Source organism: Aquila chrysaetos, chromosome 23, assembly GCF_900496995.4.
Source record: "Aquila chrysaetos chrysaetos chromosome 23, bAquChr1.4, whole genome shotgun sequence".
NCBI lineage: Eukaryota > Metazoa > Chordata > Aves > Accipitriformes > Accipitridae > Aquila > Aquila chrysaetos.
In genome coordinates this window covers 7622993-7650904 of record NC_044026.1, presented here as the reverse complement: position 1 = coordinate 7650904, position 27912 = coordinate 7622993, and the positions used below count along the sequence as shown (strand labels likewise).

The following is a 27912-nucleotide window of genomic DNA, read 5'->3' as shown; positions in this document are numbered from 1 at the left end:
GAGTGGACTTTCATCTGCGCGAGCTTCAGGCATATTTGAAATTACTTAAATGAGTGTAATTGCAAAGTAAATTTATTCCACTGTTTTATAGCAGTTTCCATGCTCTGCCAAAGGCAAGACCGGGGAGCCCTTGAAGGACAGGAGGCTGCTGAGAAGGTTGTATTTTGTCAGGTCTTCTCCACTTTTCTGCACCAGAGGACTCACATCATCTCAGCAAACACCCCATCACACAGGACCACCACCAGGCAGCGAACCCCTAATTTACGCCACTGGCACTTGGTCTCAGCACCTGATGAGGTGCTAACTGTAGCAGATCTGTGTGACATGACTATAGTCCTAGAGGTAATTTCCTACACCTTATTACCACATAATAATGGCCTCTTAACAACCAGGCTAATCAAGAATTAATGAGGCACTAAAACATTTTAAGGAACAATGAAGGATTTAAAAATTTCTCTTATGTGTTTTATTTAAAAAGCAATTCATTTAACAGTTACTGCCCTTACTTTGGAGTCATATAAAAAGTCTTGGTACTTATCAAATGTAGCAGCTGAAAGGTTTTATTCATTTATCAGTTATTTACTTATGTGGGGCTGCACATAACTAGAGAACTGAAGGAAACCTAAAGGGAGCAGAACCGGATTTGGGCCCCATCCACCTCCCTCACATCCGTACGTCCGTCTGTCTGCTCAGGCACTCCCCTGCTCTCACACGGGAAGCCTGTTCGCGGGACAGTGAAGTGCGACACCAAAAATATAACAAAGTCAGCCCAAATTAACACAGCTGCCAAAAGGGGATTTTGCATTATCTCTGGAAAGCTAGGACTGTCTTTTTTTTCTTTTTTTTTCAGGAAGGGAGAGTGCACTTTAATGGGGGAGCCATCCTTGATGGAAGTGCTTGAGAAACTCAGAGTGAAATAAGTGGGAAAAAAAGTAGGGATAATTTACGCTAGGAAAGGATTTCATATCAGTGACTCAAAGCTGAATTAAAGCATGAAAACATGTGCCTTTACCATCAGCCTGGAAGGGATAATCAAAGCAAAAACACGTTCAAATTTGACTTATTTTTTAAAACTTCCTTCTGTCATGAAAGGGTGGGGGATATATCCTGGTTTGCTGAGAAAATCCCCAAATAGATCATTCTGTGACAGATAACTGTTATGATTATTAATTCCACTGCTGACATTGAAATTAAACTGATTCCCAACATAATGGATGAGTAAATAGCACATCAGAAATTCTCAGATGCTTCCACATTTCCTATGCAATCAAAAAAAGAACTCCCTCATTAAATAATACACTGACAGAAAAGGCAATTTGATTAAATAAACCTATCTGCCAATCATGCTGAAAGTTATAAAAGGAAAGCATTTTGTAGCTAAGTAAAACTTTTCTCCATATTAACATCTCTCTCTCTGTTTTTTTGGTGATTCTTAAAAGAGAAGTAATGGAAAACTATGTGCCCCAAAGGAAGATTGGGGCAATACCTGGGCACCTGACAAAGGAATTAAAAGTTAGTCTTCAGCCCAGTGATTGACCATGAAGCAAAAGTGACATGATGGAGGAATCAAGGGACAAAGAGGAAAGCAGCAGGTGACGAGGCATATGCACCAACACAGGAACCCGAGCCGCTGTGGGTATATTTGTGTATGCCTTGTTACATATATCTCTTTTTTGTTCTTTCTTCTTTTTCAGGAGACACGGTGACATGTTTTGTGGGGCAAAAGTGGAGAAGGGGATGGCCAGCAGAGGTGAAAAGCAAGGAAAAATGAGGCTGCAGGTGATGAACCTGACAAAACCAGGGATGGGACGGTAGGAAAGCAGCAGAAAGGGTGCAGCAAGAAAGAAAAAGGAAGGAAAGAAAAGCAGAAGGCGTGGATGGCATGGGATGGACAGCAGGTAACAAGACAGGGAAAGAGAAATCAGAAACCATCCTGTGCATAGGGTCTGAGGTGCCTGAGGATACCCGGAGAGCGGGCAGGGATGTGGGGCTGCAGAGGTGCTCCCCAGGGTTTGTGCTACCTGGCTCCCCTCTGCCCCATCCACAGACCCCCACTACCAAAGCAGCAAACGCGTATTCTCCTGTAGCAGCAAATGAGGCCACATATTACCCAGCTGCATTCCAACAACGATGGGGTTAATTTTTCATGCTATTTAATTTCATCAGCTCTGTGGGCTGGGGAGAGGGGAAGAGTTGCGTAACACGGTGTGATGGGTGGAAAGTCTCCGAACGTCACTGGGTCTGGTGGCCAAAGATGGGAACGGGGCCTGACGGCTCCCTCTCCTTGGCTTTGGGAGGCAGCAGCATCTTAGGACATCAAATACTTAATTAACTGAGCTGCAGAATTGCAGGGTAAGATTCATGCAGTTGCTTCTCTGTTGGAAAGCAAGCGTGTCAGCCTGGACCGTTCTGTTCTTGGTGAGTCTTTAAAGCTAATGCAACTCATACGGAAGATGTTCTTTGAAAAGAACCAGAGATTTATTTGGATAAAACTCTGGGGGGATGACAAGTGCATGCAAAGAAATAAGATGAGATTTTAATTTTTCTCAAGTAGGAAAACATAAGCTGCTTGAGCAAGAGGTATTTGCTTTCCAGCTAGACACCAAGGCTTTTATGTTCTTCAAGGCACAGAAAGAGTTGTTCTTCTCACAGTGAATTCATAGCTCTGCAACGTCATAGAGCCAAATGGGATCATGCTAAAGCTGTACTTGGCCACTTCTGCTAGATAAAAATAAATCAAAATAATTTTAAAAGGAGGCCTGTTGCTTTTTATCATCTTTCCATAATGCCTGAAGATCATGGTTATTAAGTCATCCACCTACTGTGGTCTTGAGAAAATATACACAAGTTGGGAATAATATCGATATTTTAGGTCCTTCTACCAATCTAACCTTCACCATCCAGCTTTGTGCCCACCTCTCATTATGTATTATATATCTCTCTGTATTTGGTTAGCCTTATGTGTTCCATGTAATAATGAAACTCCTAAAATCCCATCTGGCTGACAAGTCTTCTGTTACTATACCTCTAATCTTCCCCTTTCTCTCTTTATTCCACTGTCTCCCAGGCTGCAGAGGTGGAAATTTGATTCCTGACTCCTGGCTACTCAGCATCAATCGCAGGAGGCTGGTGGAGATGCTGCAGGGCTCCTTATGTTAGCATGCTTGCTGAAGAGTGGTATCAGCCAACCACTCTTAGACACCAATGAAACCTACGGGAAAGGCGCAGGGAGAGGCTTCTTCCTCTTGAATAGAAAGCCTGAAGAAGTGAAGTTCTTCAGAGGAGGGAAGGATGCCTGTCCCAAGTGACCATCTCTCTCCCAGCCTTGGTGCTGGACCGCTCGCTCACTGGAGCTGCTCTGGGATTTCTGTGCCACGGGACGCGATGGTCAGTGTGCTAGTGGCAGCTGTGAGGGATGGGGAAAAGAAGCAGACCTCTGCCCTGACAAACACAGGGTCCTCTTTTTTTTTCCCTTGGTCTTTCCATGTGCAGTCACTCTGTAGCAGGTCACTTTTTCAACACATACGAGTCATCCTGCTTTACTGAGACTGCTCACAGTAAAGCATGCAGCACACAGGGAAATGTTTTTTAACTGGAGATGGGCAGCACAGCATAAACACGAGTCTAGATACCCACAGGAACTCTTGGTCTTTCAAACAATAATGCTGAAAGAAGTCCTGCTGGAAGGCATCACGCCTGTCTATAATTATTTGCGAGATCAAAATCCTACTCTGTGAGAGAGGAAGAGCCCAGGGTTTTTTAACAGTTTGTGGCAAAAGGCTTCATCCTTCCTTCCGCAGAAGTCTACAGAAACTGCTGTTGCTTACAATGATTGCAAGTATTAAAGTTTGTGTCTCATATTACGTTTATTGTATAAGTTATGGGGAAAACGTGGATTTTACATGAGCAGCCACATGAATTTTTTCTTAAGTCCAAAAGTTAAAAACAGTACAGACCAGAGTGATGACAAATTATTTTTGAGGTTAGGTTCCGTGATGTTCTGGGGTTCCCAACCAGACTTTTTCCTTGCTCTTTGCTGTACTGGGCCTCCATCCAAACTACGTCAAGGCAGGGTTGCCTGCCTCATCTCCCTAGGGGACTTCAGGACAGAAGGCCCCTCCAACTCCCTAAACTCCAGCCATTATAAATGGCACAAAGATTGGTCATCAAACAAGGTACAAAAGGGTAATTTGCTCATCCTTTGTCTGTATCATGCTATTAAATACTTTTAAGAGATTATTTGTGCTGATTTGCCTGCTTTGCTTTGATAGTAGGAAAGCTGATGGTGAATGTACAGGATTTTCACCCACGATTGCACTAAATTCTAATACAATTGAATATATAGTAAGTCCACATGCTTATCAGGTAACAGATCAGTTCTGTTTTAATTTAGTATACCTGATCTATCACACCTCCTGGAGTGTATCTCTGAAGAAATATGTCAAGAGATTCCTTCTCTCTACCTACAATTGCTTACAGTTTATGCCATGAAAGGGGGAATCAGCTCAAATGAATCCTGACAAAATATCTTACAAAAGTAATAAAAATCAGCATGCAGAAATGCCAGCTGTAATTGCACTATTTCGCCATAAAAGGTCTGTGGGCCAATCAAACCGTGTTTTTTTTTTCTTGGAAAAAACTTAGCTTTTATCTTTGTAAGTCACTGGTACAGTTACCTTGATTTTGGAATGATCTGTAAGTATAACCCTTTTGAATCTCAGGAACAATATACCTCATCTTCACCTTTGTCCTGATTCATCTTCAGCTTTGATAGCTTCGGTGTGTCACCGTGCTTGCTTGTCAAATCTATCATCAATTCTAAATTGCCAATAAATATATTCCACATCTCTTTTGGGAGATGAAGCTTGTCTGCATGCTAAACAAAGAACAGAATGCACAAAGCCGAGATACACACCAAGATATAATATTCTCCCTCTTAAAATACCACAGGTGAAATGATAATGTGGAAATATTCTTACCCTGAGGAAGGCAGACTCCAGTTGTAGCTTAGCAAATCAAAGACCAGAAAACTTGCTTGTAATAACATCCTAACAAATCCAAAGGGTTATTTTTTCCCCCAGTTAAAAAATATCCACACTGACATTTAATCCAAATCCAGAGATTAAGGCAGAAGAATTTCAATAATTTGTTTAGTTAGGTATGAAAAGTAATTTGTCATGAAACTGTCAGCTTGCTACTATAAAGGTTTAAAAAAATCATAGCTATTCATGGCTGAACAGTAGGACTTTTCCACACAGGAACATTCATCATCATTTCAGGTTTCAGTATCTTTTTGTATTTTGCACAGCAAATAAAAAGTTGTCCACCAAGCTTGAAAAGTCCCTTTTTTTGTGAGTTGGTCACTCTGTGGGAGAAACAGGCATTTCTTTAGATTCCCTTAGTCTGGTCTTCATAGTTGTAAAATAAGTTAAAAGCAAAATGAGGGAGCTTCTCATTCAAAACCTCACTTTCTTGTAATTAAAAAAATACATCTGTGTACCAACAAAGTAGAAAACTAAGGCACTTCAAATTCCAAAATCTTTCCATTCCTGGACGAGCTTTAGTGTTCAAATGTTAATAGGATGCCTGCATTTAAAAAAAAAAAAAAACCCCAACATAAAAAAACTTGGCCTGTATTCAGGCTCAAGAGTCTGTGAAACAGACTTTTTCCATACTATGACCTCAGTCTTAGGATTTCTCTTTTGCAAAATGTTAGTTATTTTTCTTGGCAGGTGGCCAGAACCCTGTATCTCTCTTTCTCCCCGTTCTTGCCCTCCTCCTCTTCTCACCCTCCAGGCACACACACCGCTCTCATCTTTCCATCACCCAGCGATTCAGCCCCGGGACGAGGTAACCCCCCTGCCCTTTGGCTGACGGGACATGGTGATGGTGTGGGAAAAAAAATCAGGTTATGAGAGCCTGGAAGTATCGAACGCTCCCGATGGCCTTTCCCTTCTTTTGGACCTATTTTATTTTGTTTCCCTGCCTAGAATCCCTTGGCAAAGCCAGCAGCTCCCCGCACCCAGCAGTGGTCGTGCCCCTGCTGAGCATCAGCCCTGGCGGGTTTCAAGTTGCAGCGGCTTTTGCCCAGGGTAGAGGATTTCCAAAACATGTTACCCTGGCAACCAGGAATTTTAGCCCAGCAAAAACACCACCACGCACATCGCGACTCCAACGTGCGAGACGCTGAGCTTCCATTTATCATTTTCTTCAGAGAAAAAATACGGCGCGGGGTCCATGGTGCCTGCCTTCCTGGCAGCATTTGCAATGAAATAGACTTCTTCCCAGGTATTTGCATCTCCTGATTTTCCTGGCAACCCCTCTTTAACCACTGTTTTCAGAGCTAATATATAATACATTCAAAATTCCCAATTAGTCCCTTACAAATGACAAAGTCCAAGGAAAACAGTGCCTAAGAGAAAAATAACATGCTTTTGGTGCAATACAGGAAAACATTTCCTCAAGCATGACAGTATTTTAGCCAGTTAAATTGGTCAGCTTTATTCTAAGTGACGTTAAATGAACACCAGCATTACAGAAGCATTTTTGACTTGGTATAAAATTAGAAATAATGCCTAGTATTATATTAAGTTTTCCAAAGGGACAAAAGCTGCTGTTTTGAAGTGAGGGTTTCTTTTGCATTAAACCACTTTCCCCTTCAGCTTTGAGCCAAGGGTGGCATCAAAACGAGGGTAGCTTCCCATGGCTAATCATTTTTCTCTCTGGTGTGCAGAGTACAGGTAGATAGTAAAGGTGAAGGTGCTAAACAAGAGGGCTTGGATCAAGGGGACTTTATAAATAAAACTCTGTGCTGAGCCCTGCAGCGATAAGGGCAGTTATCTCAAGCCATTGGCTATATCTGGTGAAAGAGAGGGCTAGCATTTAAAAATAGGACCGTGAAGGCCCTATCTCACCCCATGTAAGTCAATCACAAAACTTCCCCAGACCTCAGTAGTGCTTTTATTTAGCATTCATCTATCCCTGTTCCTGTTGACATCTCAGATAAAGCTTTTTTTGTCTGACTCGAACTCAACAGAAGCTAAATTTTGTCCCAGGAAAACCACAACTGCAATTAAGGTCAGATTGGGCTTCCAGGTGTTTTCTTTCTAAACCAAACAAATAAGCCCCATCTCATCTGCCTTCACGGACATCATGTTTTTAAGATCTTTTTATATGGCTTTATATGTTATTGAGAGATTTTTTACTTGTATCATCTTTGGCTGCTCTGTGTCTATAATTATTACATGGCAAAAAAATCACCAATAATACCAATTCATTCTTCCTCCTTAACTTTGCTAAACCTCAAAGACAGATTCAGTCAAGACCCATGTGAGCAAATGGCTTCCAAGAAAATGTCTGTATAGCATTTGAAGAAAATAGATTTGTTGGTATCAACTTACAGTATTTTTTTGTGAACTATCCGCAGCATTGTACACCATAAATCCCAAAAATCTGTGCTCAGAAAAGGTTAGGAATTGGCAGGCAAGGTTCACATCAGCATTGTGACAATACCGCAGTGGCTCTGAATCATCCCACAGGTGAAATCACTTTGTTTCTTGGAGCGGGAAGTTACGGTGGAATTGTATTTTTTAACGGTCTATATATTTAATACACAGAGAAATGCTCTGTACATGTACTGAGGGTAATTCTTCAGGGGAGAAAGTAGAAAAATGAACTTTTTCATGAGAATTTGAGAGCTGAGGAGTGCGTTTTAAGATTTTAGCTGTTCTTGCTGGACTGGCTGAGCAAAGTGACAGTCTGGTAGTGTTAGGGGTTAGCTCTGCAAGGCGAGGCTCAAGTAAACAGGTGGAACAGTGCAATGAAGCCAGCCTTCTTCTTCTGCCAGCAACTTGGTTCATGGATAAACACCAGACTTTCACTTCCACAGTTTTCAAGACCTCCACCGCTCTGAAAAACACTGCCTTCATTCATCATAGTAAGGGTTTTTTTTCTTCCTTTTTTTTTTTTTTTTTTTTTTTTTTAAGCATGGAGTGCAATACTTCTCAGAAACATCACAGATGTATATTAAAACCCATCGAAGCACTGGTGTTTTCAGGAACAATACATCTCAAAAATTAACATAATGGATGTAATTTCATAACATCTACCATCCCTTGGAAGTTGTGTTTCTTGGCAGAGGAGGGTCGTCTGTGGCTCATGAGCATGTTGATATGCTCATGATGGCCCTCAACAGAGCTTGTGGTGTTACTAAAAGAGGTGTCACCAAATCATGGGTCAATGTGTCTGCTGCAGATGTCCTTGCTGTCTAAAATGCTCACAACTTGAGCTGTGGAAGACTGTTTGGGAAGTTGCCCTGGTATCTTAATCTGAGAGCTAAAAGTGGATTATACCCCATAAAAGTTTGGGCAGCCCTTTTCTTGGAACTGACTTCCACAGTTGCATGGATTTCACCCTTTCCATTGCCCTCCAGACCCATCTGTTAGCTGTTTTCTGGTTCAATTGACTTGACCCATCATGGTCCTTTTGGCAAACAAACAGAAGGATATCGAAGATGTACCGCTGGAGGTTTTTTTTCCTCTGCAGCTTGCATGCTTTGCCCCTTCCCTATTTGCCATCCCTCCCTCCAGTTCAACAAGACAAAAGCCAAATCCTTCTAATTTAAATTGGACGACCCCTCTCCCAAGATTGAAATTCTGGGGGGAGGATGGGGGACTGGTGATGGGACAGGGGCTGCCCATGCTCACCAGGTCTGCCGGCGCCTGGGAGAGGCAGCAGCTCCCACTCTCCCCTTCTCCCTGCAGCTGGCACTCCTCAGGACACTTACCACTTACTACCCAAGTCTGTCTTTAAAAACTTAAACTACTGCTCATTTCCTTTAGTGTTCTGGGTGAGTAATCCTTAGCCATTTTTATAAAACATTACATTTTTCAACACTTTGTACAAATATCAATGAGATAGTCTTCATGGCGGTCTAATTATTATTTTAGATGGGGGAAAGCCAAGGCTAACTTTAAATAGCTTGCTCCAGGCCTTTCGGTGAAGCAGGGTGGGTTTAAGGCTCCTCTTCAAACTCCAGTGCTTAATCAGGTTGCAGCTGTTGCCTGAGACACTTAAGGTCAAGACCACACGTCAGCCAGATGTGAGAGGCCAAGCTCCCTGGGGGGTAAGACCTGGACGGTGTGTTGGCAGCACTCGCTCACGCTGGTGCTCAAGCTCCTGTATTTGAGACTGGTACTCTCTGTTCTGTGGAGGCACCTTGTAACCAACCCCTCTGCCTCAGTCTTCCTATCTGCAGAAGGCGAAACCAGCAGGAGTTTTTTGCTGTTGAATAACTATCTGCGAGTTACTCTGAAGATACAAGGGGCAAGACAGCAGAGGAAGAAAAAGCAAGAAACCAACAGATGACACTTGTGCCAGTACAGACGTAGGTCACATCAAGCAAGAACAACAATGACGTTGCTCCAAGTACCCGTTGCCTATTTCCTTCCTCAAGGAGAATCAGGGTGATGAGAACAATGAGCAGCTGCTGGATGGGCAAGAGACTGTAGCACTAATGTCTGCAAATGGGCAGCTTGGAAGCTGCTGAATTTAGTAGTGTTAATGAAGATCCCCCTGAGCAAACTATTCTCCAAGTGATGCTGGGGACCAGTGCAGGGAAGGAACAGAGCCAACATCTATTTCTGCCTGGCAAAAGCAAACAAGCAAACACACACACTGAGATCGCTGTGATTCTCAGAGAGTATTAGCAAAGGACAAAACTTGCATAACTGCCATAAATTATAAAAGCCTCCCTCAATCTTGGTTAATTTTCTTGTAAAAAGGGAGGGAAAAATCTGGAGCAGCTCAGCATGAAAACAATTGTGGGAGGGATAATAAAGAGACAGCACGGAGGTATCTAGTTGCTAGCCCTGATATCATTAAGTAAGTGCAGTAGAAATGTCGAGGTAAATGCATAGCAGTGAATCACAGTCAGGCATGATTAACCTTGGGTAGTCTGAACTGGAAATCATTTACAAACACAAAGGTACTGAAGAACTTCACAACAGACAGTACATCGAAAGTCATCCCAAGAGCAGGAGTCTTGCTGAGCGCTTTGTGTATTTGTGCCATTTTTGAATTATTGGCATATTTTGCACGCGGGAGGATGGAAGATCGCAGACCCCCAGCTCGGGAAGGAGTTTCTATGGCACCGCAAGGTTCTCTGAAACACGTTCACTGATTGGAAACACTTTTCCTTGCACAGAAGTTTTATAGAATTAAGTTTTATTTGCAACATTCCAAGGTTTACTGGAAGGATCCAGTTTTTGCCAAAGAAAGACTAAAATCCTGTATCTGAAAATATTAAAGAACAAAAGAGCACTCTTTCTTCATCCCTCTCCCACTCCTTAATGCAGCCCTTCAGACTATAACTGGTAAAACCAGGGGGAGAAAGGATTTTAATAAAATTTAGGTGTTTTTAACAAAATCTGTGAAAGTTTTCTGACCATTGAAAATTGAACCTTTTATCACAAAACCAAAAGAACAAAACATTGCTGGGTATTTCTGAACAGCCCTAAAAGTTTAGAAATGCTCAGCAAAGCTGTAACCAGATGACCCATAGAGAGCTATATATATTAAGAGTACAACAACAAAAACCCCCTTCAAATCCAGAATTCTCATGGCTTTAAAAGCATTCAATTACAAGGAACATGAATCAACTGGGGAAGACTCCAGACAGCTTAACACCTTTGTATTGTTTGCACCTTTTATTGCAATTCTTCAGTGCCAGCTCAGGCGATTATCGTGCATGCCGAGGCGGCGAAGGCCATAAGAATATTGTGCAAAAGAATACAGCTCTGCTCAGACTTCCTCCCCACTTTTGCATCATTCTCATTCTCCTACATCCATCTCAGTTATCTCTAGCGTTGTAATAACTGCCCTTATTTATCTGCCTCATTAGGATGCTGCATCAATTAATGTGGATCATCTAATGCATACCAGTTTCTTAATGTTTAATATTAGTATCAGTGGACAGCTATGTCGTACCGAGTCTATCTAGGGAGTTAATGCATACAGGAAAAAAACCCTATGCATAATGCTATTCAGAATGATGCATTTACCGTACCCAAACCCCTCCGAACAGACCACCACAAGTCCTGCACTCTAGGTTTCTATACTCGCGGAGGTTACGGGTAGCACCTTTGGCCCCGGGGCTCCAGCTTACAGGGTTATATCTGTTTTTGAGGACCTGGAGCCCAGTGGACAATGCAGGAGGAATGTCTTGAGGGGAGACTTCATGTAAATGCTTGGTTCACAAGCACCTCACTGCCTGATTCAGGAGGGTAATCAACCTGTCCTTTGAAGCTGCATAAATAATGTTTGGATAGAGGTAGTAAATCTGTACCAGGGATGAATTAACTGCCATTGAGTCATATAAGCTTGGCTTGAGTGTGCGGCTTGTAACATGCCTGAGGAAAATAAAAAAGACATTTGCAAGAAAGAAACATTAATTTGCTCCTCCCTGTCTCTTCTGTTATTTTTGTCTAGGCTAACATGACTTGCTTTGTGGGGTTTTTTGTTGCTGTTTGTTCCATTTTCACAAGGAAACACTGATTCACAGTGAAATGAATCCACAGTTTCTCCTGGTCAAGCCTGAACGTGCCACCTCTCCTACAACGATGTCGCTCCTTTTTCGCACCCCTGCCAGGAGATGCCAGCCGGGCTCCTTCGACATTCTCAGGGGAGTGACACCTCGCAAGAGGGTCCAGGCTTTTTCACCCCGCTGGCAGCGTTCATGTCCCCTCGCACACCTCTCCCCTTGCGCACCCCCGCCGGCTCCCAGCTGCAGACCTGGGCACTGCTGGGCCTCTCGTCCAGCTGTGCAACGGCACGGTCTTCTCCATGTATGCAGGGGAAGAGTACGTCCATTACTGTAGACGGACCCAGGCACGTGCGCTCGTGCATCCATGTCACCTGCGTGCTGTAGGTCCTGCTGGTTGTGCATCTTGTGCACAGGGGCAAGCTGCCACACCACCAAAAGAACAGAGGAAGTCTGTATTCACAATTGCCTGAGAACCAGGGATAAAAGTCTGTCCTAGAAGAAGGTGGAAAAGAGAAGAAACCCAGGGAATGCCAGCAGAAGGTAGCAGAAAGAGAACTGGGACGTCAGTGTGCACCTACACATCAACATCAGTTAATTTACTTCACTGTAACACTCAGGTATCCAGCCCTCTGTTCAGTAACATATTTTAGTTTACTAATAGCTTTTGCTCATATCGCTCTCCTTTCTTTCTCATTTCCAGTGTTTGACCTCTGGCTTTCTCTTCCACTGCTCTCAGTTTTGCATGTCTTTCTGAAAATTTGGTGTTTGCAGTTCCTTTTCCTCCTTCTTAGCTGTACCCCTCTCATTTTCTTCCTCCTCTTTTGGCACAGCACTTGCTGGTTCCCTTCCTCTCATCTCCTCCTTTCTCTGCTGCCTCTTTTTTCACACAAACAATTTCTCTAACTATAGGGGCCTCTGCTTCTTGGACACAGTCATTTATCAGTAGTAACCAGTCGTTTCTACTGCTGAAAATTGCTCTGGGAACCAATATCTGCTGTGGGGTAGCCTTAGCATATAGTAACACTTTAAAGATAAGCATTATAAATATACTATATCTAGTAGGCAGCACAGTTTCAGAAGGTTGTACTAAGATCTCTTATTAGGCAAGGAACTTTTCACACCTAACCAGATTCTGAAGCCTGCTGCATCTAATACAGCACGCTATATGACACAGTATGTAGTCTCAAACCAAACCCATAAACATATTGGGGCATATCTCTGAACCCAGATTATGGGTTCAGAGATACCCCTATTGTGGGTTCAGAGATCTTACAGGATTTTAATCCGATGAAGGAGAAGAAAGGAAAGTAAAGAACATTCCTCACCAATAAAATACCGTCTAACTAGAAAAAACGCTTTGGAGGATGGCTTATGTTTTACATATTGCTAAATATCAGCAAAAAATAAATATGTTCATTTCTCTAAAATACCTCCAGATGGCATTAAAACCCTTCTTCTTTCGGTCTTTATTGCGATATTATTTTTTAAAATTATAATTATTGGAATCATTCTGTTAACCATTCCCAGTAATCATACTATCAGAAGGCATAAGGCTGCTAATGCTTAATTCATTTAATAAGTTTGGCTAAATATGCTCACATACTGTAATTACATTCCACAACACAATCTGCAGGACAAGCCATTTCTTACACCATGTCAAATCTTTTTCTAGATTCATTTCCAGAAGATTTTTAATGCGTGGTTGCAGCAGAAATCAAAACATCCCACAATAAATCACTGTTATTGTACCTCCTTCTGTGACTACTTTTGGCCATGTAACAAATGGTGACACCTTGCGAGATTTACATGATATAATGCTCTGAATTTAAATAACAGGAATCAGAAAACATAAATTATGGGCAAGATGCACTCTAAAATTCACATGACTGACTGTTACAAGAACTTCCCTCCCTCAAATGGGATTAAAAAGGTGAACGGTTTTGCAGAAATTCATAATGCTCCTGCCTGGTAGTTATTAAAGGAATTCACTTATCTAGCTCAGTTTGGGAGACTGATGCTATTTTTTTTAACTTGCAGCCCATCTGTTTCATAGACTGGTTTATGTTGGCAAAACAATTCAGTCCTTTGTACACTAGAGTTAAAAATGGTAAAAGCTTCTATTGTGGCACTAGAGTGAAGGTGAACACTGATATATTACAAGTGCCTGTTCCTATCTATTTCTTGACTTCTTTTGTTAATTCAAAAACATCAACAAAATCGTGAGAGACCAGAGATAGCTGTAATTGGATTTCAAGTAATTCAGAGTCAAAGCTGCAGACTGCAGTCTTTTAAAATTACATCAGTACATCAAAGGCATATGTGACATGATGTTTTTTAGCAAGTGTGACAAACTCCGGCAGCATTAAGGTAACGTTGAAGTCAGGTTGTAAAGGCCAGCCTCACACACCCACAAAAATCTTCTCATATCTATTCAGCGTGATATGGAACCATTTCACTTGGAAAGATCTCTGACTTACTAGCATGCAAAAGTTCTAGGAATAATTAATGTTTAGTCATTATCTAAAAAGCTGTTTTAAGAAAAGCATCAGTGAAAGAGCTTTATCTTAATGAAAACAAACAAATTCTATTTTGCCCAACAAATCTGATAAAAACACAGCTGCCTTCTCCGATCTTAAATGCAAAAGTGACTTACGATGTATGGGTTGCGTTTTTCTCTGGACTCTTTGGCTCTACATCACTTTTCCCTTTAAAAGAGAAGAAGAAAATGACATCAGAAATGGGTCAATATGGAAACTGCTCAGATGAGACACGTCAACGCTTTATTCATTACTAACACTGACCACTCTTGCCACCCTTGCAGACCGATCACAGGGCTGCAGGAGCACTGCTGGAGCATTCGCGAGTGGGGATTCAACCCTGACTTGACTTTTCTTGTCACTGCCACAGGGACTCTGGAAATGTCAGGCAAGGAAAGTCCACAAGAGAGGCTGCTTAGAGGTCACAAGCTTTATCAGGGATAGCAGACCCTGGAGCAATGGAAAGGATTTCTCTAGGGCCCTACAGCTCTGCTATTGAGAGTGTGCCCCATCCAACATGCACATGCTCAAAAACCCTGCTCCAGGGACAGTAATTATTTCATTACTTCACATACAATTATTTCACAAGGCAAACCAGCATCAGCGGCACCTGGTAAGGCAGTGATTAGGACACAACTCTGCCGATGGATGTTTTAGTTCACATTCATTTTGTCAGATTAAGGATCCGATCTTCAGCTCCTGTAAGTGGGGGCCAGGAAAGCCCCCTTTGTGTATTTTGTGTATTTTGGCTTAGGCACTCAACCCCAGGGACAGTCAGGTACCCACATGCTTGAGAAGTATCAGAGGCCCAAGGGATGCCTCTTCACACTTCCTTACAACTCACATGGGTCCTGGCACAGCATGTTGGCTTGTGATGATCCCCTTCTTGGGTCCAAAATCATATATCTGCCCAACACAACTTAGTTATATAGCACAGACACCATGGAAGCAGGCTGCTAGCTGATGGGGTGGTACTCCTTCTGCTAAGTCAGGCCAGGTCCTCCTCCCTCCTTTCCTGCCCCCCCCAAAAGTAAGGCTGATGTTGTAATTATTGCTCTCTGAGTAACCTGAGAGAGCTGCACTTCAGTGTAAGTTTTTTGTTTAGCTCTACCATGGATGTACAGGGTACACTCTGCTTGAATCACCTTGAACTTGAATTCTGGACCTAGCAACTGTGCAGCTGCTGCTCCTCTTGTGTGTCGCTGGATGCTAATAGCTGTCTACACATGAGTTTATGTTGCCTAGCAGACAAGGAGGCGCAGAGGTTGAGTGTGACTGGTTTACTGATAGATGTGTTTTTCTCCATTACCTTTTAATGAGGTTCGTTAAACCAAAATCCACCTGTGCCTTCAGAAAAAAAAATGAGAAGTGCTTATTTTGGTCAGGCTGTTTCCGTGTTGTCTGATTTTCTGCTCATTGACTAGAGTTGAGTGGGTTTTGGATCAGCTCCCAACCTATTCCATGCACATGAGCATTACGTATCATCCATTTACTGCTGACAAAGTCCTCGCCCTCCATCCATACAGTGTTGGGGTGCCAGCGATGGCTGTAGGAGGCACCTCTGGAAAACTTGCTGTCCCTTCAGAAGAGGCAGGGTTTTGCTACCAGTGTCCTTCAGCTGCTGTACAGAAGCAAGGTGAAGGACTTAATCTAGACAGCGACCTTCTGGAAGCGGGTGTCTTGTAGAGGAGCTTCTGGGTCTTGCAAACACCTTAATGTCGTGCTTTTAGATCTCGTCCTCCCCTCTGGAAGGGTTTGCGTCTACCCAATTCAGGTGCCCAAACCTTAGCGAACCCGATGGGGGAAACTCTGGATGACTTCAGAAACACTGTTGCCTCTCTGTGGATCTCTAGGGAAGCTAAGCACTTACTGTAGGAGGGCAGCACATAAAATTTAGGCACAGCACGTAAAATTTAGGCACAAGCAGGGCATCCACACAGGATGGATGGAATACATCCACTCCATAATCTCTAGGTCACTTTTCACTTTTAGCAGAGACCTCAGAAAGTATATCCAGATGATGAACTTGCTGGCTAGAAAACTGTTGCTTTCGTTGTATATGTTTGTCAGCCTTAGGGTGCCTGGAGCCCTGGAGCTCATCTGCATTACGGTAATTTGGAACAAGAAACCAACAGTAACAGTTGGCATATATTCAAAGATTTTCTATTTGTAACTTAGGCTTTTTATAAGTGATGAATTATTACCATGAACACTGGTTTGTCTGAGTGTGAGAGGGAATATGGATTCCTGAGTGCTTTGCCAGCAGAGTTCACATCAGTTCTACTTTCAGCAATGTATGTTAATGCAGCAACAAGGGAAACAGCCTAAGTACTGTGAGGAGAGAGAAAAGGGAATCTCTGTGATTTAGCCAAACTGGATATTAATGAATTATCCTACAGTAAGCATTTGCAGCTGCTTTTATGCTAATCGTCACTTAACATACTTCTGTGTGGAGAGGGAGGACGAAGCCTGTACAGATGGTAGAAACGCATCAGTCCAGCCTATCAGAGTAGAAAATCTGCCCATTAATGCTTTATCAGTTCTTATCAACTTTGTTCTCACTTGACTGAATCATAGAAATTTTAAAAATGTGTATAGACTAAGCATAGTTGAATGTCACAGATACAGTACAGATAAGATTTTTGGATAAGCATATGTAAAAGGGAATTACCTGTCAGAACAACATGTTTTTTTCACACTCACTCTTGGCTAGACTAAGATTTGCTTTCCATTTTCCATGTAACCTGCCAAATGCGTGCAGGTACCATTGTGGGAGGCTGGCATTTGCCGACTTGCTAAATCCTCTCTAGCTCTGGCTTCTTCTTGTGGGCAAATCTGTGTCATCCTTTGCTTTTCTTAGTCTTTTTGGAATTGACAAGGAATATGCTACTCATCTCACTATGGGGCTGCTGTTAGCACACTTTATTTCAGGTGCTAAGCACTGTGTATGTCTCCTGAAACGGGTGCGGACGTGTGTGTGTGTGTGTCTGTGTGTTGGTGTGTGTATGCATACACACACCTCCAGAAACACACAGTGGAAACCATCAGTCCTCAGCTCCTTAGCCACAGAGCTGGGAATTCATTGCTAGTTTCTACCTCATCTCACACAACTCCCATCCTGATCTTTTTTTAGATACAAGCAGAGGAGATGTGTCCAGATTTCTATCATTTCAAAATAAATTTCAAATAAACTTTTGGAGGACTTCCCCATTGAATAGTGGGTGGCCAGAGGAGTTCTCTCCTCTGAGTTGGAATTTGGGTGAATCACTCAATCTGACCAGGCCAAGTCTCCCTTTCTGGGCAACAGGGATAAATAATATTTATTGTGACAAAGCAGTGTAACTTCAGCCATTACAGCTTTGTAAATGGTTCGATTTCCTTGTGGGGGAAGGATGAGAGAAATGCAAATGTTATCGATGAGAAAGACAATGTTTGCAGCTGGAGTAAAACCATTGCAAATGACAGGCTCAAGAGCCACTCCAAAGAAGGTATGGTGCAATGGGAAATAACAGCTAATTGGGACTCAGAAGATGTTCATACACAGTACCAAGACCATTAGATTTCTTTCCCACATAGAGTCATTTGCTAGCATTTTCTCACATCCTGTCTTGGGTTTGTTTGGATAACAGATTTAAGAAGGAAAAAAAGTTGCAGGGGACACAGAAATGGCAGCTGGAGAGAAGAGTGAGAACGTGTAAGAGAACCAACCCTGCAGACCCCCAGGTCAGTGCAGAAGGAGGGGAGGAGATGCTCCAGGCGCCGGAGCAGAGATTCCCCTGCAGCCCGTGGGGAAGACCATGGTGAGGCAGGCTGTCCCCCTGCAGCCCAGGGAGGTCCACGGTGGAGCAGATCTCCACCTGCAGACCAGGGAGGACCCCATGCCGGAGCAGGGGGATGCCCGAAGGAGGCTGTGACCCCGTGGGAAGCCCACGCTGGAGCAGGCTCCTGGCAGGAGCTGTGGCCCCATGGAGGGAGGAGCCCATGCTGGAGCAGGTTTTCTGGCAGGACTTGTGACCCCATGGGGGACCCACGCTGGAGCAGTCTGTGCCTGAAGGACTGCAGCCTGGGGAGGGACCCACGCTGGAGCAGTTCATGAAGAACTGCAGCCCATGGGAAGGACCCACGTTGGAGAAGTTCATGGAAGATTGTCTCCCATGGGAGGGACCCCACGCTGGAGCAGGGGAAGAGTGAGGAGTCCTCCCCCTGAGGAGAATGAAGTGGCAGAGACAACGTGTGATGAACTGATTGTAATGCCCATTCCCCGTCCCCCTGCGCTGCTGGGGGTGGGTAGGTAGAGAATCCAGGAGTGAAGTTGAGCCCAGGAAGAAGGGAGGGGTGGGGGGAGAGTGTTTTTAAGATTTGGTTTTATTTCTCATTATCCTACTCTGATCTGATTGTTAATAAATTAAACTGATTTCCCCAAGTCAAGTCTGTTTTGCCCACAATGGTAATTGGTGAGTGATCCCTCCCTGTCCTTATCTCAGCCCACGAATCTTTCGTTATATTTTCTCTCCCCTGTCCAGTTGAGGAGGAGCAATGATGGAGCAGCTTTGGTGGGCACCTGGCATCCAGCCAGGTTCAACCCACCACACATCCAAATCCTTTATTTCCCGAATTTCCTTTGAGTTTGACATACAGGACTGGTAAGGTCTACGTCTCTTTCTAACTGTGACTTATTTGATGTCTTATTCCAGCATCTCAACAGGAATCCTCACAGTTACAGGTCTCAGAGGTAGTCAAATTCCCTCTGCAACATTAGGAAAAGTGTCTGACAGCGACCCTAACTTTTGCCACCAATGAAGAAAATGTTTCTGCATGGGTTCAGCTGTTCTTTGGTTTGGTTGCCATCAGCCAGGGAGTACCAAGTGCAGCTCCAGCCCAGCTGCAGATATATGCTGATTTTGCTGAGCAGGATGAATGAGGAGTTAAGGAGCAGCTGGAGGTACAGTGGCGTGGGAGGGCAGATGGGCGAATGGGAAGTAAAGTGAGGTCAGAGACCACTGGAGTAAGGAGCAGAGGAAAGTTGTAAGGAGGTAGGACTGACTTCCTATTCCACAGGAAAGCACGGTTCATTAGATCTGCAGAACAACCTGTTTTATTCAAGTGTTGAAAGAAGGAAATACTCAAAATGAGACTATGACCAAAGCCGGCCAAACACTGTGGCCTCTGATGTCATTGCGAAGCCCTCAGCTCAGCTGGTGTGTTTGTCATGCCTGTGACTCTGCGTGTGTTTGCATAGCCCTCTCTATTACGGCCCTTTTGTGCTTCCTTCTCTCATTACTGTATTCATTATTTTCTGACAGAACCTCATCCCCTTTGCCTTTTATTATTTCCTTAGTGCTGGTACTTGCAGCAATATCAAACCGATGCCAGCAATTAAGTGACACCACTGCATGTTTCTTCACAACATTGTCTTCCGCATGCCGACCTTTCCCCAGCAAAGAGCCACACCATTTTAGCAGCCTACATCTCCCAGCCTTGTCTCTCTGGATGTTTTCTTCCTCATGCAGTGGGTGACCAGCCACTTTCAAAGCCCTACCTACCGGCTCATCTTCAGTCACAGCCCTGTAATTTGCAAACAGGGCTCTGTGCTGGCTGACAGGTCAGGAAGCTAGCAAAATAGTTCTTTTGGTTGAGGTGATTTTGTGTTGAGAGCAGGATAGGATCATGTATATTTAATATGCAAGACAACATTAACAACAGTCAGAGGTGTCAGGGGAGAGGATTAATATTTTGTTTTGCAGAACAATTCAATCTTTCAATACAGCTGCTAAGTTTTTTCCCATAACTAAATGTGATTAAAGTGTTTCTGATCTGCACAATGATTTGTAAATTGGAGTCCACTGAAAAGCCCCAACAAGGAGCCACACAAGCACACATCACTCCCCTGCCCACAGTGCTAGCCAAAAAGACCCATGGCCGTATGGTCTTTGAGACATGATCTGGTGTTAGTTTGGCAGGATTTATGTAGCTTATTACTGTGCAATAGCCACAAAATATACCATTACCTACAAAAGATAAATGATAACAAGTCTTCCTGTAGAATTTTCTGGCAGTCTGGATCTGGCCATGCAACTAGGTCAGCTCTTTTCTGGCTTTCTAAAAAAGCCACTCTCTTGCCCTTTTAGTCTTTCTCATCTACATAATGAAAAGGCCATAACAAAATGAATCATTTTTGTTATTCCCAGTCCACCAAAAAGAGCTAACATTTTGATGGTAACCCTTCAATTCCATTCTCCACATTTGGCCAGAGCTGAGTACTGCCTGCTGAGGCTCTGTGCTGTCCCAGTCTGCTACTGGTTCCTTACTCTATCAGTCACTTGCTTTTCATAGTCATTGCCATCCCCTCCACCGAATGCAACCAGAAAATGAGTTGGTACTTACTTGTATTGCTGTGTCCTGTAGATCCCTGTTGTGACTCCTACAGTAATAATATAAAAAAGGTACAGTGTGTTATTTTTACAGCAATTTTTAGCTGCAATACTTGCTTGAACATTACCTTAATGATACAAACAGCATTGTTAATTGTTCATTCAGTTTCAAAGTAATTTTCAATTACAAGAATAAATCCAATATTTCTTTGAAAATCCATTAATTCTAAGGCTTGTAAACAACCCTTTAATGGTGCAATTCCTTGTATAGCTATTACGACTCTCCTGCTCACTATTCATTTATTGATCAGCCAAAACTCGTCTATTATCTTCTGCAAGTTTAGATGAGAAGACAGAGGGAAGACCAATATTGTTTCATGGACCATTGGATTCCTGAGGTAGTAGCACAGCTGGTCTTTCCTTTTCACATGGTGATATTGACAGCACTGGAGAGTGGAAATACAGACTTTAGTTTTGGGTCCCTGAGATTACAAGGTCAACCTTGTATCACAACCGCAATATCTAAGAATATGGTGCAATAAATAAAAAATGCATTTTTTCCTCACGTGCAAATGTTCACATATTTTACTCAGAGAATTCGTTTGCATTCATAAAAATATAAAAGAAGCCTATAAATAGAAGGGAAATACAGATATAAACTATAACAAAAAGATATTTAAATTAAGGGAAAAAAAGAACACTTTGCTATGGATGACAGCAGGGAAGATGTCCTGTATGTCACTCTGCTTCTGAATAACCCAGACACACACAGGAACACCACCTCGTATACATGCTGCAGTGACAACTGCAGTAAAGAGTGCTCGGAGAGGCCAGGCACCCACAGCAACACATGCGGTCATTCTCAGTGAGGAACCGGGTGCTGGACCAGATCCTTGGTCCACAGAGGCTGAGCGATGAGCCAAATGCACAGCTCAAGGAAGGAGCTGCAAGTCCCCAGAGAGCTCAAGGATGCTCCGACTCCGCTGAGCTGAGATTTTGCTGCTGAGTCACTGAGAAGCATGCCTCAGGGGTTTGGGGCCCCAAGAGTTTCTTGGCGTCTCTAAATGGAGGTTGGCTAGACTGTAGGCACTGGGGTGTCGAGGGCTCAGCTAGTCAAATCCCCTCGATCTGCGCCATTTACTCTGGAGTCAAGGCTCTCCAGACTGCATGGCTTTGATTCGTAATTTTTATGCTAGAATACACATCTGCAATTCACTGCTATCCTACACATCTGAAATGTGAGACATCAAATTTTTGGGCAAGCCCTAAGAGTTTCTACCTTCAACTGCAGTATGAAAAGATTTGTACCATGTTTCACATGCAGACAATAATTTCTCAATAATTTGAAATTGTCTACTTTTGACAAATTGCCTCAGCTTTTTGTGAATGCTTCTGATGAAGGGATATTAAAGCCTGGTTTTTTCTGGTGACTGAATATAATCTTAAGAAGTTAGGATCAGCTTGCAGTGGTGATGTAGTGACACATACACTTGAATTTAAATGCTATTCTAGTAGCCAACCAGGCTGCCAATAAAAGTAGGCTATTAGAGCATGTTCAGTTTCCAGAATAGTGAATTTATGTACCTAGAGGAGTTTGGAGGAATACAATCATTTTGATGGAAATACCCTCAGGTTTGTAAAAGTGTTTGAAACTGCTAAACAAGGATCTCGCTCACTCTTTTACATTTTCATCAACCTCAGGAAGAATGCACCCCCCACTTTAACTGCCTAGCACAGCATCTTACCTCTGCCATTGGCTCTGCGTAGTCTTAAATTTGACATCAGCAAAACATATGAGCTATAACATTTTCACTTTTCCTTTTAACTGATTCTTTAAAATAAGTGTCTTGATTCTCAACAAATTATTCTTAACAATAAAGGCTACTACAAAAATCACATAGTGAAGTAGAGAACACTCCCACTGAGGTAGAAAAAAAATACAACTTTATGGAACTTAAAAACCAAAGGTGAAGTCTTCACTTCTGGAGATTATTTTCTAGTGCATTTGCTCCAGCTTGTTAAAATCAACAAGAAAGGAAAAAGTAAATGAATTGAGCACGTAAAGAATAACATCACTATGTTAACTTAGCCTCTGCTGAGAATAATCACCCAATAGTTTTGTGACAAGACACCAGTTCTGCTGGAGTAGATAACTTAATTCTCAAATAACAAAATGATGGCTGATCCCATAATATCACATACACATAACTAGAAATCAAACACCTGATCAAACTTTTGAGACATGAAATCACAGTAAAAATGAAGAAAGAGAGCAAAGCAGGCAGCAGAATTAACAGCATTTTTTCCCGCATAAGAGTAGAGAATTAATGCCTGAACATGAAAGCTCATTCGCACAAGCATCAAGTGAGCTCTTATTTACCAAATTTAATTATTCATTTAAAGTTTATTTATTAAGATGTTTTTAATAAAATTACAATCAAATAATGCCTGATCATTTGTACATAACAAAGTGTGACAGAGATAGGAGAAAGGAAAGCACACACAGCCTGTCATATCACACACTGATTCAATTATCCTTAAGCTTTGAAAAACAAGAAATAAAGAGACTGTCATTGCCCCTTCCTAGTAAATTCAAGAGTACAAATTAATTCCACAGAGAAAGCAAATTCAAAGTTAAGGATGAAATGTAACTTTATGCCCTCTATTACATGAAGGACAGTTCCCTAAATGTGCTCTCCCAGCAGCACTGTGCTGGGAAATCTATTGGGCACTAGCGCACGTGTCAAACTTGACCCGGACTATCCTTCCATTCTTGTGCATTAATGCAGACCTCCCATGTTAATGAGGTCTGATTTCATATACAGGTACAGCATATGCACATACATCCCCCCTATCCACTGAGCATATATTTATATAGATGGACACATCCACATGCACAGTTTCAAATACGCAATTCTGTTATATTTGTGATATATAAACCCTAGTTATTTAGCTTTTATTACTAGACAGATTTCAAAGCCAGTCTAGCTATAGTTGCTGTGGCCTTTGCAACTTTAATAGCCTAATTAATAAATTTCAAGTTTCAAGCTGTCAGAGCACTAATTACTTGAGTTGCAGGTTAAAAGCAGTGTGGCATGTATGGGAACTAATGATGCTGACACTCAGTTTTCACAGACAGAAAGTAAGGATGATTTGCATCTTTGCAACAGGGCAGGAGTCCTACAAGCTTCTCTTTTTCTCATTCCCAAAATGATAAGTACCTTTACACTTGGGAACTGTCTTCTGTTGAAAAGGATCGCAGCCTACTTGCTTCTCTGGCTGGAAGAGTCATTGCAAATGAACTGAACTGATCTCTCAACATGGCCATAAAGCCTGAAAATGAATTCACGGTACCATGCATCGCTTGGAACTAAGAGATGAAGCTGATGCCCTGAATTTAGCCTTTTAGCCTCTTTGCTGACCTTGGCCACTACTTAACTGACAGGCCCATTTATCTGAATAATGTGTGATCAACAACAGTTTGGTGTAGTCCTTAGGTTTTAACAAGTTGGGACAGCTACGTAGCTTACCTGTGGGAAAGCTTCCTAAGAGTTGTGGAGACATCCTCTATGAGATCCAACAAAGATTTTACACCACACTTTGTGAAAAGCAATAGCTAGCTTATGAATGTTTCAAAAAAAAGTTTGAAAAATTAGGAAACCATTCTTTGCATTTTGAAGTCTGAAAAGCAGATGCCTTCTAAAGTCTGTGACTGTACAGATTGAGAGTAAGTGACAGAAGTAGCTTTTAATTATTTTAAAATATTTAAAATGGAGGTGGTATCTAAAATTAACATGATCTATGGCCAGTAATGCAGGATTTTTTCAGGACTTTGGTGAGTTATGTTAGGTACTTCCCCATCTCACACAAAGCACTCTAATTTCTGACTGTGCAGACCACCCAGGCCACAATACAGTTGTGATGTTGTTATGTGTACAAAAGTATGCTCATGTATTATTAGATGAAATCTTGTTCATCCTAAGCCTAAATAAAATGCAAATTCTACTTTGGTAAGAGAAAAGAAAACCACCTAGAAAAGGCTCTTTAAAAATGAATGGCAGATCTCTGAAACAGCTCTGCAGTTCAAACTATTAGAATATTTCCCAAAGAGATGGATCAACAGGCAGAAAGAAGATGAGAAAGTCAATATCAACCATTATTCACATATCTTTGTCCTATGGTCTGTGGTTCTCCTATTCCTGTATTTATCACAATACATTTAGCTGTGAGAAAGTGCATTCATGATGACCACACAGATATGCTGATAGGTGCATACCTTGCCCATGCACGTCTGCACACGTGCCATGCAAGCGCATCACGTGATGATAATTATGGCAAAAACTGCAGAGCTGCAAGCACCACTTCGTTTTTATCATCCATATCTGGGTACTTCACCTGCTTGTAAGCTGCTGATCCACCTATCTTCTACGGGACTTACTCTAACATAACAAGCCTCTAGCCCGCCTACCATCTTCAATCAGCTGTCTGCCTTCAATGAGCAAATAGAAAGTGAGTTATTTCCTTCTTTTTCTTTCATAACATACCAGAGACGTTTTGGTTTACACCCCTGGTACTTCAAAATCATGACACTTTCATCCACAGAAAAGCTTTTTTACTGTAGGCAAATCTTGAAGGTTTCTTGGCTTTGTGGTTATAATTATTCCCTGCACTAAATTTTGCAGAATAGACTTAAAAGTTACCAAAGGAGCTTGCTTTAACAGGAGAAAGGCTATAAACAGCATCAGTACCATCTTTCAAGCTTGAACACTTCATGAAATATGCTTGTGGCGTATAAACAGTATATGGTGATACAATGTGAAATTTTTATTGGCTCTTGCATAGGATAGCTGATTTAATTCCCTCCTGACTTATGAAGTATCGATAATGTGGTTTCCCCAAGCTCGTGCCAATGAGCTTTACCATGCCACACTGCATCCTCCCTGGGATGCACGTACAATAGTGGAGCTTGTTGCAAGGGTCCATCAGCAGGACCAGTGGCCTTGGTCCTTTGAGGGACCAAATACTTCCCTGGCAAATACTTCTGTGGCCCCTCTGGGCATCATGGCACTGGGCTGCCTGCCTCTCTAGCAAAGCTGCCCCTGAAGCCAGGCTGGTGGCAGGGGATGTATGCCCACTCCTCAGGCCCCAACTACAGAGGCCAGTGTATTAGCAAAGCCCACCTCAGACCTCAACGATTTCAGCAAAAATCTCAGCTAGTGAAGCCAGATGAAGCAGGAGCAATGGATGAGAGCAGGAGCTTCTTGACTCGCAGCAGTTGTGTGTGCCCTGAAGTATCAGTCAGGAACCTCAGCAGGTGCCCGCAGAAGGCACCACACCTGGACACCCCATCAGGGACACCTGCGGTTTTGCCTTGTGGTGAGGAGCCCATGACCCACACACCAGCATCAGTGCTGCTGCCAGGAGATATGGAAACAAGACCATGTAGCCCTGCAAAGGCTGTAAGCAGGGAAAAGGCAGGGGATACTGGCACACACATGGAGAAGGTCACTGGCATGGCATCAACCTCAGCCCAGAGACTTCCCATGCTTAGTCAGGGCTCACGTAGGACATATTTTGAGGTGCAGGAAGCATGGTTTCATGTAGAACCATGCTACATCATGTAGTGTTGCTTGTCTTACCTTGTTTGGGAAGGGAAACTTGCTTTGTTCTGCCTTTCCTGGTGTGTGAATAGCTGACAGTGGCGGAGGCCATGAATGAGTCATCTCCTGAAAAACAATATTGAACGCAAACTGTGTTTAGAAAGCCAATGGAATAGGAGACAGTGACAGTATATCAGTAGCAAGAGTGTCTGGGTAGTGGAATATTTAAGTTACTGCAGCTTCTAGGAAATGCCCAGTTTACATATAATCTAGACAACATATGAACTACATTGATTTTTATCACAGACTCTTGAGAGCAGTTCTCAAGCACCGTTTCATTTTCCTGAATAGTTAATGCATCTTAAGTGCAAGAAGTTTGATTTTTCTGACAATCTGCAACCACATTTTAATCATGCAACATATTCTGGCTGGTGAGACTAACAGAAAAACTTTTTTTTGTAGTATGGGAACAGAAATTTCAGTTCATGACCAAGTAATGGGTACGCACTATGGACTAATCATGAAATAGATTTCATAGACAAGGTCAGAATAATAAATACTTAACATTTGCTCAATGGTTAATTCCTAAAATTGCTTTTGTCATTGTAAAGGAGTTGAATAAGTTCCTAACTGCAACATGTTTGTGCCTTGCAGGACACAGACATGTGGCAAGCCCTAAACAAGGTGTGTTGCACTCCACCTTTGTCTCCTCCCTGTGTTGTTTTGAAGGATATTTTTTAATAGCTAAGAGACATACATAGCTTGACCTGACTTGTATGCAGTCATCCTTGACACAGCTTCAGGTAGCAGGCAGACACACCATTATCATTCAAGCCTGAAAGAGTTGGTCTCCAAAGCATGGGTGCTTTTGGGAAGGTGTAAATTAAACACTTCAGACAAGAAGTTTGTTAAGAGAGAGGCTCCATATTCCTCTTTAGTGCAGGCTGTTAAAGGATGGACATGGTTTTTTTGACATGTTCAGCACTAACAGCCATAATATTTGGTACACAGTAACTCAGCAGAATTAATATGAGAAGTAGCGTGGAGCGTGACAACCCTGAAGAGTCAGCTCGTAAGTCTCAAGAGCTGAAGAGCAAATAACATCCTGCCTAAGCAGGGTGCTCGCTGACACTATCACGAGTTTGCCTGGCAGGTGCTTTGCTGGGTTTTGATACCATTAGCTGACGGTGGAATTGTTTCTCAGTGATATTCCAAGGAGTCGTGCTGAGATCCACGATCAGTCCCAAAATAATACTGGAGTTACATTTCCATGACTCATTCCTTTTTAAAGAGAAAAGAAAATGTTCTTGTTTGAAAAAAGGTGCGGGTGAGTCTCTTGCTCATCCTTCGTCGGTGCTGATGGAAGTGCTTCCTGACCCGGCACGGACTGAGCTGGGGCATTTTTTACATAGAGGAAAGTCTCTGGCTGTTCTGCCAATGAAAGGATCAGCCCTTTCACCATAGTTTATTAGTAATAAATGTCACCTTTAAAGCATTCTTGATAAACAGTTTATTTCCTAATAAAAACTGCATTCTTTTATTTTATTTGAGGCTAAAAAGTTACATGATTTATTATACTTCTGTAATCTACGTGCGTGCCTCTAATCAGAGCATCATCTGGTTTGCAGTTTCAGTATCAGAATTGCTTTGCTTTTCAGTTCTTTGAGGCAGATTGTTCATCTTATGACTTCCTTATCTGATAAGTGCCGGCAATAGCAGTATATAGTAATTTTTAATATACAGTAAGTGCTTTATACTCAGGCAACAAAAAACACAGGCAACCAGATTGTTGTTTGCTATAACTGCCCGGCACATGTGCTATTGTTTTCAAAAGAATAAGGAATTACATATTGAGAAATATT

At 42.4% G+C, this 27912-nt stretch overlaps 1 protein-coding gene across 2 annotated transcripts in view; it reads right to left on the bottom strand.

The window, feature by feature from the left end:
* AFF3 (AF4/FMR2 family member 3) overlaps window positions 1-27912 on the bottom strand; it is a 328498-nt gene that overhangs the window by 109873 nt on the left and 190713 nt on the right. For both annotated transcript variants that reach the window (XM_029998967.1, XM_029998968.1), the window contains exons 5-7: window positions 26090-26176; window positions 20464-20500; window positions 14196-14247 (exon numbers count right to left, since the gene is read on the bottom strand). In XM_029998967.1, the coding sequence (XP_029854827.1) occupies window positions 14196-14247; window positions 20464-20500; window positions 26090-26176 (176 nt within the window). The remainder of the gene's footprint in view (window positions 1-14195; window positions 14248-20463; window positions 20501-26089; window positions 26177-27912) is intronic.